Genomic DNA, 17,832 nt, shown 5'->3' with positions numbered 1-17,832 from the left:
CCTCAGGTCTTCAGGCAATGGCTGTCAACACAGCCATCTGCACTCATGCCCTAAACCTCACACCCAACCTCTGCTCCCAACGCCAAAGGGGAAGAGAGAGGCACGGGGTAAAGGGGGTAAGGAGGTTGAGGGGAGGACGGGGCTTGTCCAGATAGTGCTGCCCAGATCTCCATCCCAGATCCAGAGGCCGCTCACTTCTCTTCGTCTTCGCAGCTACATCTTCTGTCACTGAGACAACACACACTTGAGAGAGATCTTCCTGCTCTATCTCAGCTGCCCCAATGCATGCCCCACACTGCAGCCAGAGGGATCTTCTGACTGTGTGCCTCTCTCCTCCTGAAACCCTTTGATGGCTCTCATGACCATATAATTCACTAATAGGGACACTTGTGAGAGTGAAAAAGGGTGCTATCAATAATTAGGCCAGAACAACAGGCATAAACTGGGATTGTCCCAGGCAGCCCAGCATACAGGATCACCCTTCACATTAAGGATCTGGGCCCTACCTGCCTCCTTCGTTCTCCCACTTTGTACCACACTGACATTCTTTGCAATGCCTTAAACACATCCTTAAATAACAACTCTTATGCTATTCCTGGTAACCCCCTACATCCCATGCCCTTCATGTCATTAGCTCCTACTCCTCTTTTATGTCTCAACTGAAGAAGTCTCTCCTCCACCCAGACTAGGACAGGGCCCCAGCTGGATGTTCCCACAGCTCGCTGCGCATGCCCAGTGTAGCACACAGCACACATTACTACTCCTCGTTTCCCGTCTGCCATCTCACTGCAGACACTGCCCGCTTGTCCACTGCATAGCAGGCACTCACTCAACACTTATTGGATAGGCGGTGGATCAGCAAATGGATGAATGAATCTCAGTGCACCACGTGCTAGCAGTGTGACCTTGGGCAAGTAACTTAACCTCTCTGAGCTACAGGTCAATCTCTAGAATGGGGATAATTAATATTTATCTCACTGGAATGTTACAAAGGTTAAAAATAAGACATATGAAATGCCTGGCACACAGTAGTGCTCAGCAAGCGTTACTGGAATGTGAAGAGCAGCGGGCACTGTTCATTTGGCACTGTTTACTGCGCTCGTGAGCTACTGGTGTGCTGTTTACTCAGGCGTATCTTGCCTGCTAACTGGCTAACAAGCCCTTGAAGGCAGGGATCTTATGTGAAGCTTCTCTGTTCCTCGCTGTGCCTCTCCCAGCTCTGTCCCCGGCAGGTACTTGGTGCTGGACATGAGGTATGTGACACTCCATCCATCTCAAAGGCCAGTGTCTTGGAAACTTCTTGAAGACTTCCAGCCCAGGGTTGTACTACCATCTCTTCCAAGAGAGCTCCCGGCTGTAGGAGTCTAACTCCCACCTATAATAACCGCTCTCCTGCCCCAAGTGCTCACAGCCTGGACATCTACACATGGGCCCACGCTGTCTACACGTGTGACTTCAGAATAGTTCTCTGCTTGTTGCAAGCATAAGAGATCCATAGAGCACCGGTGTCAGAGAAAACCAGGGCCAACCCAGCCTTGTCTCTCCAGCTGCTACTGGGACTGCGTCTGCTCCTTCCAGTGTGTCCCCAGGGCACCTAGCACAGCATGGGACATTTAGTACATGCTTAAAAACACTTGTTGAATCAATGAATAAATGAATGAATGAATGAATGAATTAGAGCCAGTATTGCAGAGTGTTAAGAACAAATGCTTTGAAATTAGCCCCAGGCTTGAATCTCAACTGTACCACTCAGTTGCTGAGAGAACTGGGCAAGTAACTGAACTTCACTATGCCTCAGTTTCCTCATCTGTAGAAAGAGAATATTGAAAGTACCTACCCCATATGGTTATTATGCCAATAAAATAAGATGATATATACACAGCACTTAGCACAGTGCCTAAATTTTCAAATGTTAGCAACTATTGTTAATTATTGTATACTTATAGAATAGTACCTGATCCGTTATGTTATTATTATATATTGTTACTGTTATTATTTAGTAGTGAACCAATGATTAGGGGTTGGGATACTGGAGACCACTGGCCTGGACTAATTGGCTTTCTGGTTATGTTCCCTCACTGCCTTCTACCATACTGAGATGCAGGCAGGTCTAAGGGACAGGACTCGGGGGACAAAAAGAATAATGCCCTCCCTGGCACTTTCCAAATGAAAGGGCAGGTAGAGCCAGCAGGAAAAGCAATCCTTGGCTGACACCTGCATACACAACTGACCTCTGACCCCGGGTACATCTTCAGTGGGGCTGACAGGGCAGCTAGATGCGATGCAGGGCTAGAGGGGCCATGAGCAGCTAAGGCACGCAGCTTTTCCCTGTGCCCAAGTAGCTGGCCCAGTTGCTATGTCCACTTCCCACATGCATGGCTTCATTAGGAGCCACCCTAGACAACTAGCCACCAGAGACCAAAATGGGCAGTAGCAGTCCTAGGCCATCTGGGTCAATCAGCCCCAGGGGTCTGACTTCAACAGAGAGGAACTTGGCTCTTCCCTCCTCTGGGCTTCCAGGGGATCGCGCAGGCAGGAACTGCTGCAGGCTGCCCTCAGTTGTCTAGGTTCAGGGAGGTGGTATTAGACAGAAAGCAGGGAAGAGCAGAGGGGCTGAGGCTGCTTGGGCAGCTGCCAGCAGACACACACTGATTGCACAGGCGTCTGTGACATCTCCTGGTCCAGGGTGCACAAGCGCACTCCAAAGCATGGGGCGGCCTCCCCATCCAGCCAGCTGCCCTGCTCACCCGCTGCAGAAACTCAGTGCGCTCCTTCTTCTTGTTCCGGCATCGGGCCGCTGCGACTTTGTTCTTCTCCCGGCGCCTTTTCCTCCGCTCCTCTTCCTCGTCTAGCTGTGAGGGCACAGAGCCACCGATCAGACAGTGAGGCAGGCCTGGAGTGCAGCTTCTCTCCTGACACACACACACACAGGGACCGTTCTCCCTCCCTAACCCACATCTCGGCAGAGAGCCAGCAGTCCTCGGCTTCCAGCCACCGACTGGAGAGAAGGATATGTGTCCCAGCCAGTCCAAGGATCCTCTCGGGGTAGGTGGGCATCCTGAGGAGGAGTCTGGGTCCCAGAAGGGCAGGGCTGCTTGGGTTCTGCCACAGCTCAGCAGGCCTAGAGCCTGGCAAGTCTACCCACATAGAGGTGGCACCAATGGGCGGTGATGACCTCTTCTCCTGCCCAGCCCAAGTCCTCTGGCCACGATTTTCCAGGCCAGTGGTTCCCAGGCACTTCCTTTAAAAATGCCTCAGGCCTGGACACAAGTTTCACATTCTGCCCCTACCCTTTCCACCTCCCTAACGCCCTTCCCTCTTGCCCTCTGTTGAGATTTTAAACCTTCACTGCTCCTCCACACCTGCTATTCCTCCCTCCTGGTCCTTCCAAACACGTGGTCTTCTCCTTTTGCTGCTAACCTGTCTCCCCAGCCTCCTCACCTGCTGTGATCCTCTTCCTTACCTTTGCATATGCTTCCCTCCAGGAGACCCACTAGAGAGAGCTGGAGGATCCCAGGGCACAAGCCAGACACCTCCAGAGTCTCCAGGCTTGTTTCTCCCTCAGCACATTTAAAAACATTCACCATGCATGAAACAGGGCCCACTACATGGGGAGGGGGAAGCTCACTGCCCGCCTACATTGACTTTGAATCAAAGTCACAGTTATTATTGTTTCATTAGTAATAAAAAGAAGAGCTGCCATCTGTTGCCTCCTTTGGTAAATGCTTTAAATACATGTCATTTAAATCCTCACAGTCAAAGTCCTATGAGGAAGGTACTAAAACTGTTCCATTTTACAGATGGTAAGACTGAGGCTCAACAGTTCAATCTGCTCAAGACTGTGCAACTAGCCACAAAACTAGGAAATGGCAGAGCCAGGATTCAAACTCAGATTTCTCCAGCTTCAAACTTACTGCTCTTGACCACAGGCCCACACTGCCCCAGTCCATCAGGAGTACTTTGGTGTGGCACCTATTGCTGTCCATTACCTATCAGGAAAATCTGGAGGATGTGTAGAACCAGCTGGTCTGGGGACAGCCCAGAGTCAGAGGCCACTAGAGAAGTCATTGGATTGCCCTGGGCTTGCCAACTCTCTCACTTCTTGAGCTGGGCAGTGGTGATGGGGGTGAATCTGGCAGCCTGAGGCCTGGAACAAGGTCTCCACGCAAAGGGCTATAGGCCAGGAAAATAAACAGCCTCTCTCCCTGCACACTCCCAGCATGCTCTAGGAGCTCAGGATGGACAGCATGGGCCTGGGCCCAGCACCTCAGCCATCAGCACAGACCCTGGCAGGGCAGTCCTCTTTCTCCTACCCCCAACTCTGAGCTTCTCCCTGAGCCACTCCCTCCCCACCTGGGAGGCTGCTGGAGAGGCGCCTTGTCAACACCACCACACCCAAGCACCTCCCAGCCCCTTGGCCTCCTTTGAAACTGAACCAGAAGTGACAGCTCCTCTGGCTGACCCGCATCTGGGAAAATAGAAACCTGGCTAAAATGGATTCCGCCCAACCTCAAGCTCACCCCCAACAAGGCCAAGGTGACCGTGACGACAGGCAGAGGGAAGGAACTGGAGGAAGTGGCTGGCAGTGCAATCTCCCCTCGGCCAAGAGGGTTTGCCCACAAACTGCCAAGGTGATGTGTCAGCCTGGGCACCGCCAGGCCTGCAAACCTGCCCCTGAGCGGCCTCAGGAGACACAAACTCTGTCCTCCAAGGCCAGCTCCCACCCCCACCCCTGCACAGGGCCTCATTCCACAGAGAGTTGGGGACACATGGAAGCTCAGCAGCACAGGTGAAGAGCTCAGCACTGACAGGAAAAGTGAACCGACCTACTGGGCCAGGATGGCCCCCAGATGGGGTCTGCTCCCACCCTCTCTCCAGCTGCATCGATCCCACCTGCCATCACCCTCTACTCCAAACATCTCACCCTTCCCCAAGCCATCCAGACCCTCCCAGCCCTGACTGAGGTGACCGGCCTTTCCTGCTTGGTAAACTCTTACTCAACCTTCAAGAGTAAATGTCACCTCCTCCAGGAAGGCACCTTTCGCTCCCCAGATAGAATGAACTGCTTTTTCTGTGCTGCTACAACAGTCGGAGTTTCTACCACATTCCACCACAATCCTTGGTTTATGGAAGTACCTGTCCTCCCTGCTAGTCTGGAGGATGGGGGCTCTGAGCATCCCCAGTACCTGAAACAGAGCATGGCACTTAGTAGGTACTCAACAAATGTTATTCAGATGAATGAAAGGAATAAAGGAGTCCAGAGAAAGAGGCCACAGGCTTGGATTCCTTAATTATAAAGTAACGCATTGCCCATGTTTACATCTGCATAACCTTTTCTCCAGCACCTTCTCTGTCTGTAGGAGGCCAGCAAAGCTTGGGGATTAGGGCCTGCCTTCCCCAGGAGCACACTGGCTGAAGGCAGAATCTAGATTCGGGGGTGCAGGCCCCTGATGGCTGTGCATGACTCCTTAGGTCTGCATGACTCCTAAGCAGGTCTGGAAAGAATCTGGGATGTGTGCTTAGGCCTAAAGCCCCCATTTCCACAGCCACCACCAGCTTCCTGGTCCACCTGGGACCTTTCCTGCACTCATGCCCCACCTTGGCTGACCCCTCCTTCCAATAAGGTAAGATACGGCCCCAAAGACCCATGGCCACATCTTCCCCATTGAAACTGTGCCGCATCACCCCTAAATCCTCCTGCTGCTGTTTAAGAGATGCCCAGATGAGATGCAGAAAAAACTCTTGAGGCCCTAGCAGAAATAAGATAGGAGTTTGGCAGGGCCCCCAGCCTTCTCCACCCGCTACCCCTGGCTAACTCAGGCTGGTTTCACCCATGCTGAGTGGTCTGCGCCCCCGACTGCGACCATGTGGTCCTCTCCCCAGCCCTCCTCCAGGCTCTTCTGTTGTCCCCAGAGTCAAAGCTGCTGTCTCCTCCTTCCTGTGCTTCCTGACTTCTCTAAAGCATTTGGACATGAGTGGGTGAGATGGCAGAAAGTGTTTTCACCACACACAGCTCAGACATTTAAAACCAGAACTCAAAAATGGGAGATGACAATTTTTTTCTGCAGATACAACTGGAGGAACCAGGATGTTAGAGGAGGAGGCTGCTTGACACTCAATACGTTTAGAGAACCAGGAGATGGGGCCTGCGGGATGGGAGGGGCACATACTCCCCCTATTCTCAAACGTACCTCTGGCTCTATTTTACCCCAATTCCCAGGAAGGCCCAAGGGCAAAGCTGTCTGTGTCCTGGCTGAGAGCAGTGCCCTGTGTCATACTTTGCATGGGAGGGAGGGACTTGGGCACCCAGACCAAGAAAGCCCGTGTGTCGACCAGCCCCTCCTCACCCAGACCACTCCTCAGAGAGCCTGTTCTCAAGCCCCTGCTGAGGGGCAGGGGGACCCCAGCCCCTGGACAAGGTGTGAATGGCTGACCTGAGCTGGGTATATTTAAGGAGGTGCGCACTCTCAGGGTCACACAAGTGCGAGCCTCCTTAAATGTCATGCCACGGGCACCCCACCAGGTGAATGAAGGAGAGAGGCAGAGACAGACACAGAACACAGAAAGACAAAGATGGGTGGAGAGAGACAAGAGAGAAACACACAGAGACATGGACAGAGGCCGACGGTATAGACAGAGGGACAGATAGTGAACAGACAGAAAGCACACACAGAGAAAGAAACTCTCCTGGTCCTCTTGATTCCACCCCTAGCGAGGCCTGACTCTGCTTGCTGACTTTGGGGTCCATGATGGATACCCCTGCATCCATCCATGGATAACTCCTGAAAACTCCTCCTTTGCCCTGGAGGGAGTTTGAGAAGTTTTCTGCCCCTTGCCACTGAAGGATGTCTGGGACACCATGGTTCCACCCTTGCGAAGTCAGGTGATGCCAGGGGCTAATGAAGAAGCAGAAGATGGTCCACAGCAATCCAGGGGAGAAATTCTACCCAGGAGCAATGCTTCTAGAACTGCTGGGAGAGGGACAGAGCCTGAATGCAGAAGAGCCCTTAAGCTGCAGCCAACAACAGGCAGACAGAGGTGGGTCACCTCGGTTGGTATCAAATCCCCTTGATTAGGGGGTCCCAGCAGAAAACAGATGGTTCATTCAAAGGAGTCCCTAAAGAGAGTTTAATGAGGGAACTACCTAGAGGGGTGAACATAGCTTTGGGAACCCGGAACCAGCAACAGTGAGGAGCCACAACAGCCCAGGCTGAAAGGGCCAAGTCAGGAGTGAATACTGGAACTGGGGAGAGTCACTTAGCCATGAGAGAGGATCACCAGACAGAGGAACACAGCCACTGCCCAAAAAGTGCCCAGCAGGAGAGACTGGAGAATGAATACCCCAGACTCTCTCTGCCCCTGCTGGTGCCTCCCTTTGGCCAAGCCCAACGGGAAGCCAGCATGTAAGGGACCCTGGGTAACGCAGTCCATGGAGATAGGCCACCTGGGGCACAGAGAGGGAAGGATGGGAAGGGATCTAATGGGCAAAGGAGATTATCCCATTAGGGGCTCTGTCTCTGTGATCCACATAGACCCACCCAGTCCTAGCCCCAGCCAGGGCTGGCAGGCAGGAGACAATGACAGCGATGCCAGGAACCCCTTACAGGGATCATGGTCTTCCCGATGGCTAGCACTTACTGAGCACCTGCCAGCAGCCAGACCCTGAGGAAAGTGTGGTCCCTGACAGCAGCACCAGCCTGACCCCAGCACTTGTTAGAGATGCAGAATCTCGCTCCCCACCCCAGACCTGCTGAGTCAGAATCTGCACGTAATAGGATTCCCAGATGATGCGCAGGGAAGTTTGCTCCGGGGGCCAGGAGGGGCTGCTTGAGCTTCTCTCCCCAGACACATTCCTCCCACTGTTGTCCTCATTTCAGTAAACACCACCACCATCTACCTGGTTATTCAAGCAAAAACAAACCTGGGAGTCATCCTTAATCCCTCCCTTTCGCACAGTCCACTTAGCAGGTTGCGATGATTCCACCTGCAAAATACACCCACATCTCTCCATCCCTGCCGCCTCCACCCTGGTCCAAGCCCTCGCCACCTCTGCCCTGGATGACTGCAACTGCTCCTAAGGGCTCCCTCTTGTTAAAATGTGAGTCAGCTCCTCTACTGAAAACCCTCTGAGGGCTCCCATCACATAGGAAACAAACTCTGGGCTCCCATGTAGGGCTCACAGGGCTGGGGACAGCTGGCCCCCCATGCCTCTCTTATCTTCCTCTACCCCTCAGCTCCAACAACAGGGCCTCCTTCCCTTTCCTCAAAATGCCAAGTTCCTCCTTGTCCCCAGGCTTTGTGCCTGCTGTTCCTCTGCTGGGACTTCTTGTCAAAGCCTCCCCTGACTACTCCAATCTAAAATAGAGCCCCTCCCCCGTTATCATCTCCCCGTTTATCTCCTTCAAGGTACTTTTCAGTAACTGCACTTACCTTTTTCATGTATGCATTTGCCTGCCAGTTGTTAGCTACCCACAAGAACGTTAATCTATTTATAGTTAATCTATTTATATAAATATCTTAGTCTATCTCCTTCACTGCTGTCACCCAGCCACCAGAGCTGAGCATGTCACAGAATAAGCCCTCAATAAATATTTATTAATTAAATCAACAACATTTAATTCTCCATCTCAGTAAACCTGCTATGACTGTTCTATTGTCCTCCCCACTTTAACAGATAAGAAAACTAAGGGCATCAAGGCTGCCTGGATGGTCAATGACAGCTCAGGATCCAAATCTGGCCTTGTGGCCCCAGGGCCTGAGCGCCTCCTGCTCCTGGGAGGGCAGGTGGTCTGTGTGTATCCCCCATCCTGGTGACGGAAACATAAAGCAGAAGCAGAAGCTTCCGGGCCGGCCCCGTGGCGCACTCGGGAGAGTGCAGCGCTTGGGAGCGCAGCGGCGCTCCTGCCGCGGGTTCGGATCCTATATAGGGATGGCCGGTGCGCTCACTGGCTGAGTGCGGTGCCGGCGACACCAAGCCAAGGGTTGATCCCCTTACCAGTCACAACAAAGACAAAAAAAAAAAAAAGAAGCAGAAGCTTCCAATGCTTCTTCCTGTTTGGGTTTTTTTAAACAAAAACATGTTTTTTGCATAATGAACATGAACGTGTAACATTCAAGCTACACAGTTTACAGGAGGGGCCACGTGGATCCTCTCTGGCCTAACACTCACCCGCTCACCGTGGTCGAGTTTCTCGGGTCCTGTCTGCAGGCCACTCAGGTTTTCCACAGTGGCAACTGTTGCCCAGGTGTGACTTTGAATTCTAGCTTTTCATAAGCATTTTCAAAAACATACGTTGTGAGACCCATGAAGAGGCAGAATGAGAAAGAGAAATGACACTTTCAACCCAAGGCACTGAGATGACAGAAGCTCTCACGGGGATAAGGCAGTGAGGAAAAAGAGCAACAGAGCAAGTGACAAGCAAAAACAGGAGACCAAACAACCCTGGCACTAACTACAGCCATGAAGGTGTGAAGGGCTCAGCTCATGCTGAGAAGCATAGCACCGGGAGAGGACAGGCTTCTCTGAGCTCGCGGCGTCAGGGCTGACACAATGGGCTTGGCAGGGGAGAGAGTCTTCACGGCCTGAAGTCCCTAGAGACTGCTACAGACCGGCCGTGTGCTCCTGGGCAAGTCACTTGGCCTCTCAGAGCCTGCTCTCCTCCCTGGCACATTGAAGGCACTGAGCCCTGCCACACAGCATTGTAATGGGGACTAAGATCCAGCCCAAGCCAATGCAGGAAGGGTTCTGTAAATGCCCGCTTTCCTGCCAGCCTTCCCAGGTGGGCCAGGGAGATAGCACTAGTGCTAGCAGCAGCACACTCCACCTCCCGCACCCACAGGTGGAAAGGAGACCTGGGGAGGAGGAGCAGGGTGAGGTGCTGCAGCGTATGCTGAGTTGTCAATGAGCAGGCCTGCAGGAAGAACTCTGCAGCCTCCAAATCTAGCACTCAGGCCTAGAGCAGCCAGCCAGGCCCACCAGGGCCCCCCCTGCATGGAGGAGCCACATTTCAACACCAGGGACCCAGGAGCACCCTGGGAAGTAAACACCCAAATACCAAACATACCAGACATTCCCCCACATAAACATGGCTGCACTGAGCCAGGGGCTGCAGTCCCTCCCCACTTCCCACCCCCCAAGCATCAACAAAGTAGGGCAGTCCAGGGGCAAGACCTCCCTCCCCTGCCTCTTCCCGCCCCAGCAGGGAGGAATGAGGAAACCTCAGGGGCCCTGCTCCAACACCCTTGATGACCCCCTGCAGGGCACAGGGCCAGGCCCTCCCCACCAGCATCTCCCCTGGGGTTGAGCTGCTGGAAACTCTCTGCCCTCCTGTCTCTCCCATCTTTTCTCTAGCCAGGCCAGCTTACTAAAAAAGCCAATTCCTGGACCAGAGCTGTGAAATATTGGGCTGTTTCAGGGAACAGTGGGCAGGGTTTTAAGAAAAAAATTGAGACTAATGGTCAGTCTAAGGCTGGGGTTGCAAACTCAAGTCACCTCCAGGGGCCAGGAGGGCTGGATGGGGCTGTGCCCCCTTGCTGTCCCCACAGGAGGGGCACCCAAATAGCCCCAGTGCCATGCAGGCTGTGTTGCCAAATCTTCCAAGTTTTCAAGACTAGCTGAAAATACACATGTTAAAAGTAAAATCTCCCTATTTTTAATGCTGGCAACTAATTCCATTTTGAAAGAAACACCGAATGAGCCAAACAAAATACATCTGTGAGCTGTACAGGTCCATGGGCTGCTGATTTATGACCTCTGGCAAGTGACAGGCCCTGACAGGGTCTGTCCTCAGAAGGGTCTAGCTACCACAATGCCCTGCTCTGCAGCCTCGGACAAAGCAGTTCACCTCTCCAGTCCATGGCTCATCTTTAATAAACATAACAGCTGCCCCTTCTCACTAGCCCTCAAACAACTCTGCAAGGTGGGCTTAGGGGCCTCATTTTACAGTGAGAAACTGAGGCTCAGCAAGGCGGAGTGTCTGCCCCAGGCTGCCAGGCTGGGAAAGACAGAGATTCGTCTCCGTTATATCGGGGGGCATCCCAGACAGTTGGCTGGACCAAAATCTCCCAGGGTCTCTTCCAGCCCCGACTTCCCTCAAGGGCAGTGGTGGCTTGCTTGAGAGGAGAGGAAGTGGGATGTGGGAAGGATATCCCCTTAACCCCTTTTAAGAAGTTTCTGCTTTCACAGATTCTTAGTACCAGCAAGGGGCTCTCAGCAAGCACCTGGGCCAATCCCCAGATTTTACAGATGAGGAAACCAAGGGAAGGGAAGAGAAGGGAAAGGCCTGCTCCAAGGCTCACGTTTGCAGGGACTGGGTCCTCGTGAACAACTCCAGAGGATACTGCTCTGTCCCTCCTCCCGGGCCTCCTGGCTCCGCCTGACGATGCACCATCCCCCTTTCCTGAATTCTCTATGCCCGGGACCCACAACATTGGACATGTCTGTCCTCTGACCTTGACTCTGCAGTGTCTTGCCTGGATCTTCCTCCCATCCCTGAAGGCTCACCTCTTCCAGTCCCCATGCTGGGTCGCTGCTCTCTCACTCTATGCACCAACCATGGGTCAGCGTCTGCATCTACATGTGTGGTTTCAACTGTCTCCTGGACACAAATGCCAACCAAGTCTTTATTTTCAGACCCAAACATCCAAGTGCCAGCTGGATGCTCAGTATGGATGCCCCTCAGCCCCTCATTGTCTCTGTCCTCAATTGGCCACTTCACCTCCATCCTCCACCACCACTGGCACCACCACCCGCTTGTTCCCTGGAGCTAGAACTGAGGCCCCCTCACCCTTTCCTCTCATTATCTCCGATTCTGATCATATGGCCCTCCCATTCTATAGCCTACACCTTCCTCAGATTGGCTCCCTCCTGTCCATCCCCCTGCCACTTTCCAGGCCCGCTCTCTCTCCTGGGCCACTGAGACACCTTCCTGGGCAGCCTCCTGATCCTGCATGACCGTCCTCCATCTCAGCCATTGGAGGGATCTTTCTTTCTTTCTTTCTTTTTTTTTGTCTTTTTGTGACCGGTAAGGGGATCACAACCCTTGGCTTGGTGTCATCCGCACCACGCTCAGCCATTGAGCGCACTGGCCCATTCCTATACAGGATCTGAACCCGCGGCAGGAGTGCCACTGCGCTCCCAAGCGCTGCACTCTCCTGAGTGCGCCACGGGGCCGGCCCAAGGAGGGATCTTTCTTAAATGCAAATCTTGACCTGGTTATTGGTCGTAGAGAGGAGTTCCTCTTTACCCTCAGGATATAGCCCCAAACTCCTTAATATGTCCGACAAGCCTCCCCATGACTTGGCCGCACCTGCTGTGGTCTCACCTCTCATCTATCCCAACCCTACACGCTGTGTTCCTGAAACACTGAGCTTCTATACACCCCACACTTCCCTGGCCTGCATGCCTTGGCCCTGCTGTCCCCCTTGGCTTACTTCTCATGTCTCCTGTACATTCAGCTCCAGTGTCACCTCCCACAGGAAGTCCTCCCTGATTCTCATGTCTTTTGGGCTGAGGAGGTATCCCTCTGCTCTGAGCTCCCATACAACTCTGAGCTTATCCTGGCCCCTACTGTGTTGTACTCTATCCTCAATTTCTGACTCCTCCACTAAACTGGGTGTTCCAAGAGGGCAAAGTCTGTGTCTTGTTGACTTTTTATGTGCTCAGCACCTTGCAGAGTTTGTAGCAATTAGCAGTGCTGAATAAATGTTTGCTAAAGGGAGGGAGGAGGGAAGCCTGATCCACAGAGCTGGTGACCTGGACAAGACCCCAGGACTCCTGACTCCCAGTTCAGTGCTCTTTCCACTTCATGCAGCTGCCCCCAAAGCCAGGATATAATCAAACACATTCACCTATGAACAAACCCACACACTGGATGCTGTGCTCACTCCAAGCAGCTCAGCCAACCAGCAGGTGAAGGCTCGGAACAAGAGCTGGCAGAGGTAATGGCTCCACCTGCCAAGATGATTCACTGGGCTCTTGCAGCCAGGGGCATGGGTGGATAGGTGATTGCTCAGCAGCTCAGCATCTGCAGGAAATGGTGGGAGAGCAGGGCTGTCAACTAAGCTCCACCCTGAGCTTCTGGAACTGAGAAGACCTGGAGACCCTGAATCCCTGCTGCATCCTCAGGTCAGGAACTCAAGTTCAGAGAAAGGGAGTGAGTGTGTCCAGGTCCCTGGGTCAGACGTGGCAGGATAAACCAGAACACCACTGCTTTCTGAGAAGAGGCAGGGGACACCTTCTTTATGAACTGAAAGCCTGACAACCTGCGATCTTTGTTGGGCATCAGAGCCACAGGTGGACCCACCCAAACCAACTTCTGTGTCTCCTCCCATCTCAGCAAGATGAAGCATTTCACTGACCTTAGGCTTACCAACCCCCTGGTCCACAATGTCCTCCTTCTCGGTTAAGAGAACCCATAAAACAATAGGCTGCTGAGGTGCAGGGCTGGTTATATGAACAGAATAGGGAAGGGCAATTCTCTCAAAAAGCAGCAGAGAATGGCCCATTTCCACTGCTAAGAAAAGACGGCCATTGTGTTTGGAACAAAGCCTGAACAAGCTGGCTGGGCAGGGTGACATCCATTTGTAGATGGTCCTGCGACGAAAAGAGCAAACACTGTTATCACAAAAGTGAGAAAGAGTCCGGGAGACATAGGAGAAAGCATGTTGGCTCAGGCAGAAAACCTAACATGGAAAAGAGAAAAGAGATGATGATTGCTGAGAAATCCTTTTGCCCAGAGAAGAACTATTCAGAGAACGAAGTCTTCTGTTGAAAAGTGTCTGTTTCAAGCCCGTTTCATATTTATGGTTTAGTGGGGTTCGGTTTCCCACTGGGCAATCTACTTTCTTGCCCAACTGACAATTGCTTCAAAAGATGAGAAAAGGAGAGAATAGCAGCCCCTGTAAGACTCTCACCACCTCTAAAAGACTGGTCGGAAGCAGAATACATCTCGCAGGGGAAAATGCATTTTCTTCTCAAGGAGTTCATAATACAGTTGAAATCTATTCTTTAACAACAACGACAAATGAGTTAATATGTCTTGATTACACTGGGTCAAAAAATGGAGACAAGACCTCCTGCAAAATGACTCTAATCTACAATTAAATGAAAATGCAGTCGTTGCACAGAATATTTATGAATAGGGCTGTTCTGAAACTCCCGAATTGGCCAAAGTAGAAGAACCTTTCAAGTGTCATCTTATTAAAGCCTTTGGAAGTCATTTGTCTTTCATCATGAAGGTGAAAGACAAGGTCCTTGGCTTAATTATTCTCCACCAAGGCAGTTCCGTTTAATCTGTATGCAGGGTGTACAGCTAAAACACCATTTCAGCCAATTTCTTTCAGACACAGGCACAGATAACACACAAATCACCCAGCAGAAAGGCGACCTCTACATCGAGGGTATTAAATGCCAGCTAATGAAAATACCACTGAGGTGACAGGTCAAATGAGTTCACATCCAAAGACACCTGGCCTGGGGGTTGGAAGGGTGATTCTATCATGAGTGATATTTGTAAGGACATAGATGCAATTAGAGTTAAGAGAGGGGTAAGGAAGGACTTTGCCACACTGAGGCAGATGAAGTGGGGCAGAGAGCTCCCCCTCACTGGAGCTATGGAGCGACTCTACAGTTCTTAGAACACAACCACTGCAACAGCAAAAGAGGGCTCCTTTGGCATCAGAACTGCTTAACTGATTCCCCCTTCTAAAACAACAAAAGAGCCCACCTTACTGACAAAGCTCAACAGCTGAATTAATGGAAAAGTCCAGTGGAAATAACTGATTTGGAAACTTTAAGGCGTCTGCTGACTCAGAGAGCAACCCTGTCATATACAGATCCAGGTGCCACACGCATTAATGAATACCTGATGGCAGGTGGATCCTTCCAGGAAGCCTGAAGCAAGTTTGGAGAAAAATGTGGTTTTAGATCCTTATAGCCATTCTCAGATAGAATCACTGCCAGTCAGAGCTGGAAGGGACAATCAAGTCACCTAAACGTGAGAGAGCATCAGAATCCCCTGGAGGGCTTACTGCATCACAGATTTCTGAGTCCCACCCTCTAGAGCTTCTGCTGCAGTCGGTTTAGGTTAAGACTACTGAACCAGGGGTTTCAACCAACGGCTACAGATTAGAACCACTTGCCAGTCCCACCCAGACCAACTGATTCGGAATTGGTTTTTCTCTCAGGTGGATTCTAATGAGTAGTCGGAATTAGAAACCACTGTTCAGCACCGTATTTCCTCCTGAGTTCTGTACAAAATCCTATCAGATTCCTCTCTTTGCTTCTGGATGGCTACTAGCTATAAAAAAGAAAGAGGAGATTCACACACACACATACACACACACACACACAAATCGGGGGGGGGAGGGAAGAAGATATAACAACCACAATTACTTGAAGTTGATACAACAAGCAAACAGAAAGGACATTGTTGGGGGGGAGGGGGGGAGGGAGAAGGGAGGGAGGTTTTGGTGATGGGGAGCATTAATCAGCTACAATGTATATCGACAAAATAAAATTAAAAAAAATAAAAAATAAAAAATAAAAAAAAAAAAAAAAAAAAAAAGAAAGAGGAGAAAATGCTCCCTAACCAGATCCTGGCTTCTTCACTGCTGTTGGCCTAAAAGGGGGTTTAATAATCATAGCTACTAATTCTGGAGCACCGCTACACACTGGGTGACTTGCATACATTATCCCATTTAATCCTCTCCATATCCCTGTGAGGCGGGTACTGTCCTTCCCTGTTTTTAAAACAGCTTTATTGAGATAAAATTCACACATCCCATATAATTCCACCACTAAAGCACACGACTCAACATTTTTTAGTATATTCACAGAGTTGTGCAGCTATCACCACCATCAATCTTAGAACATTTTCATCACCCCCAAAAGAAACTCCACACCCCCTAGACCTCCTTCCCCATTCCTCCCATCCCCCAGCCCTAGGCAACCAGGGGACAGCTTTTACTTCCTGTCTCTATGGATTCGCCTATTCTGGACATTTCATATAAATAGAATCATGCAACAAGTGGTCCTTTGTGACTAGCTTCTTTTACTTAGTATAATGTTTTCAAGGTTCATCCATATTATTACATGTATCAGTACTTCACTCCTTTTTATGGCCAAATAATATTCCATCGTGTGGACATATCACATTTTATTTATCCATTCATCAACTGATGGACATTCGGGTTATTTCGACTTTGGGGCTATTATGAATAATGCTGCTATGAATATCCATGTACAAGTTTTTCTGTGGACATGTTTCCCTTCCTATTGGGTATATATGTAGGAGTGGAATTGCTGGGTCAGATGATAACTCTATATTTAGCCTTTTGAGGAACTGCTGGACTATTTTCCAAAGAGGCTGCACCACATATTCCATTCCCACTAGCAGTTTATGATTACAACTTCCCCACATCATCACCAATATTTGTTATTATCCCTCTTTTATTATAGTCATCCTAGTGGGTGTGAAGTGGCATCTCGTTGTGGTTTTGATTTGCATTTCCTTGATGGCTAATGGTGTTGAGTATTTTTTCCTGTGCTTTATAGCTGTTTACATATTTTCTTTGGAGAAATGTGCATTGAGATTCTTTGCCCATTTTTGAGCTGGGTTGTTTTTTTTATTATTGAGTTGTAACAGTTCTTTACATAGTCTAGTTACAAGTCCTTTATCAGATCTTTGATTTGCAAAAATCTTCTCTCATTTTGTGGATTTTTATTTTGTGTCCTTTGAAGCACAAAAGTTTGTGATTTTGATGATGTTCAACTTATCTATTTGTATTTTGTTGCTTCTGTTTTTGGTGTCATAGCTAAGAAACTATTGCCTAATGCAAGGTCACAAAGATTTATGGAAATTTTCTTCAAAGAATTTTATAGCTTTTACTCTTAAATTTAGGTCTTTGATTCATGTTGAGTCAATTTTTGTACATGGTGTGAGGTAAGGGTCTATCTCCCCCATCTTCACAAGGGAGGAAATTGAAGCTCAAATGTCTAATGACCTCTCCAGAGCCAAACTATTCCAATGCGGTGTGCTGCTTTGCTACATTGTTTCCAAAGAGTCAACAATTTTTATTGGTGGGGGTTGGAGGGTTGGCAGAGGGCAGAGAAAAGGGCTTTAGAGGCAAACTATGGAATAGCTTGTCACCCAGAGTATGCATATGCACTATGCTTAGTAAAGGAGGATGCTGCAGTCACAGAGCCGAGCAGTTAATGAGCCCCAGCATATGGCAGGATGTGCACAGCCTCAAGGAGCTGCTAAACTCAGCAGAAGCCTAGGACCTCATTCCCAGCACCTCTGTAGCCTGCCTGAATCTGTCCATATGTCCTTCCAGGTCTCTGTGCTCCAATCTCAGGCCAAGTTGCTTTGTGCCTTTTGGGCAGGTTGGGGGGTGTGGGGAGACTTGAATGGTTCCACAGTTGTTCAGCCAGATGTGGCTCACCCATGAGAGGACTTGGTTTCCCAATTCTGAGTCCCTACTGCCAGTGGATCTGGGGACACCAAAGTAAGATGACCAGCACTGACTAAAGAGGCCACTTCAGAGGGTCACTAAAAAAACTGATGGTTGATGGGACTCCAGCAATGACCTTAACACTACAGGAAACAAGATAAGGGGTCACACAAGGCAGTTTAGGGGAAAACAGAGGATTGAAGAGCCTTCTCATTTACAGTTCATAATGATAACTAAAACTCCAGCCACATCTAAACTGCATAAACAACCAGAAACAGGAAAATCTGCTTGCTCCCCTGAAGCCCAAGTCATAGGTTCAACACATTGGAAAGGCCAGTGCTGACAAATAGGTCATTCGCTATCGCCTATTAAAGTGGA

General features: G+C 50.3%; 1 protein-coding gene across 4 annotated transcripts in view; it reads right to left on the bottom strand.

Annotated features, from left to right (window-relative positions):
- Positions 1–17,832, bottom strand: part of JDP2 (Jun dimerization protein 2) — a 38,787-nt gene that overhangs the window by 5,087 nt on the left and 15,868 nt on the right. For all 4 annotated transcript variants that reach the window (XM_063091047.1, XM_063091048.1, XM_063091046.1 and 1 more), the window contains one exon: positions 2,748–2,852. In XM_063091047.1, coding sequence (XP_062947117.1) covers positions 2,748–2,852 — 105 coding nt within the window. The remainder of the gene's footprint in view (positions 1–2,747; positions 2,853–17,832) is intronic.

The sequence above is a fragment of the Cynocephalus volans genome, chromosome 3, assembly GCF_027409185.1.
Source record: "Cynocephalus volans isolate mCynVol1 chromosome 3, mCynVol1.pri, whole genome shotgun sequence".
Classification (NCBI taxonomy): domain Eukaryota; kingdom Metazoa; phylum Chordata; class Mammalia; order Dermoptera; family Cynocephalidae; genus Cynocephalus; species Cynocephalus volans.
Note: the sequence above shows the minus strand (reverse complement) of the source record. Positions and strands in the feature narration are given on the sequence as shown.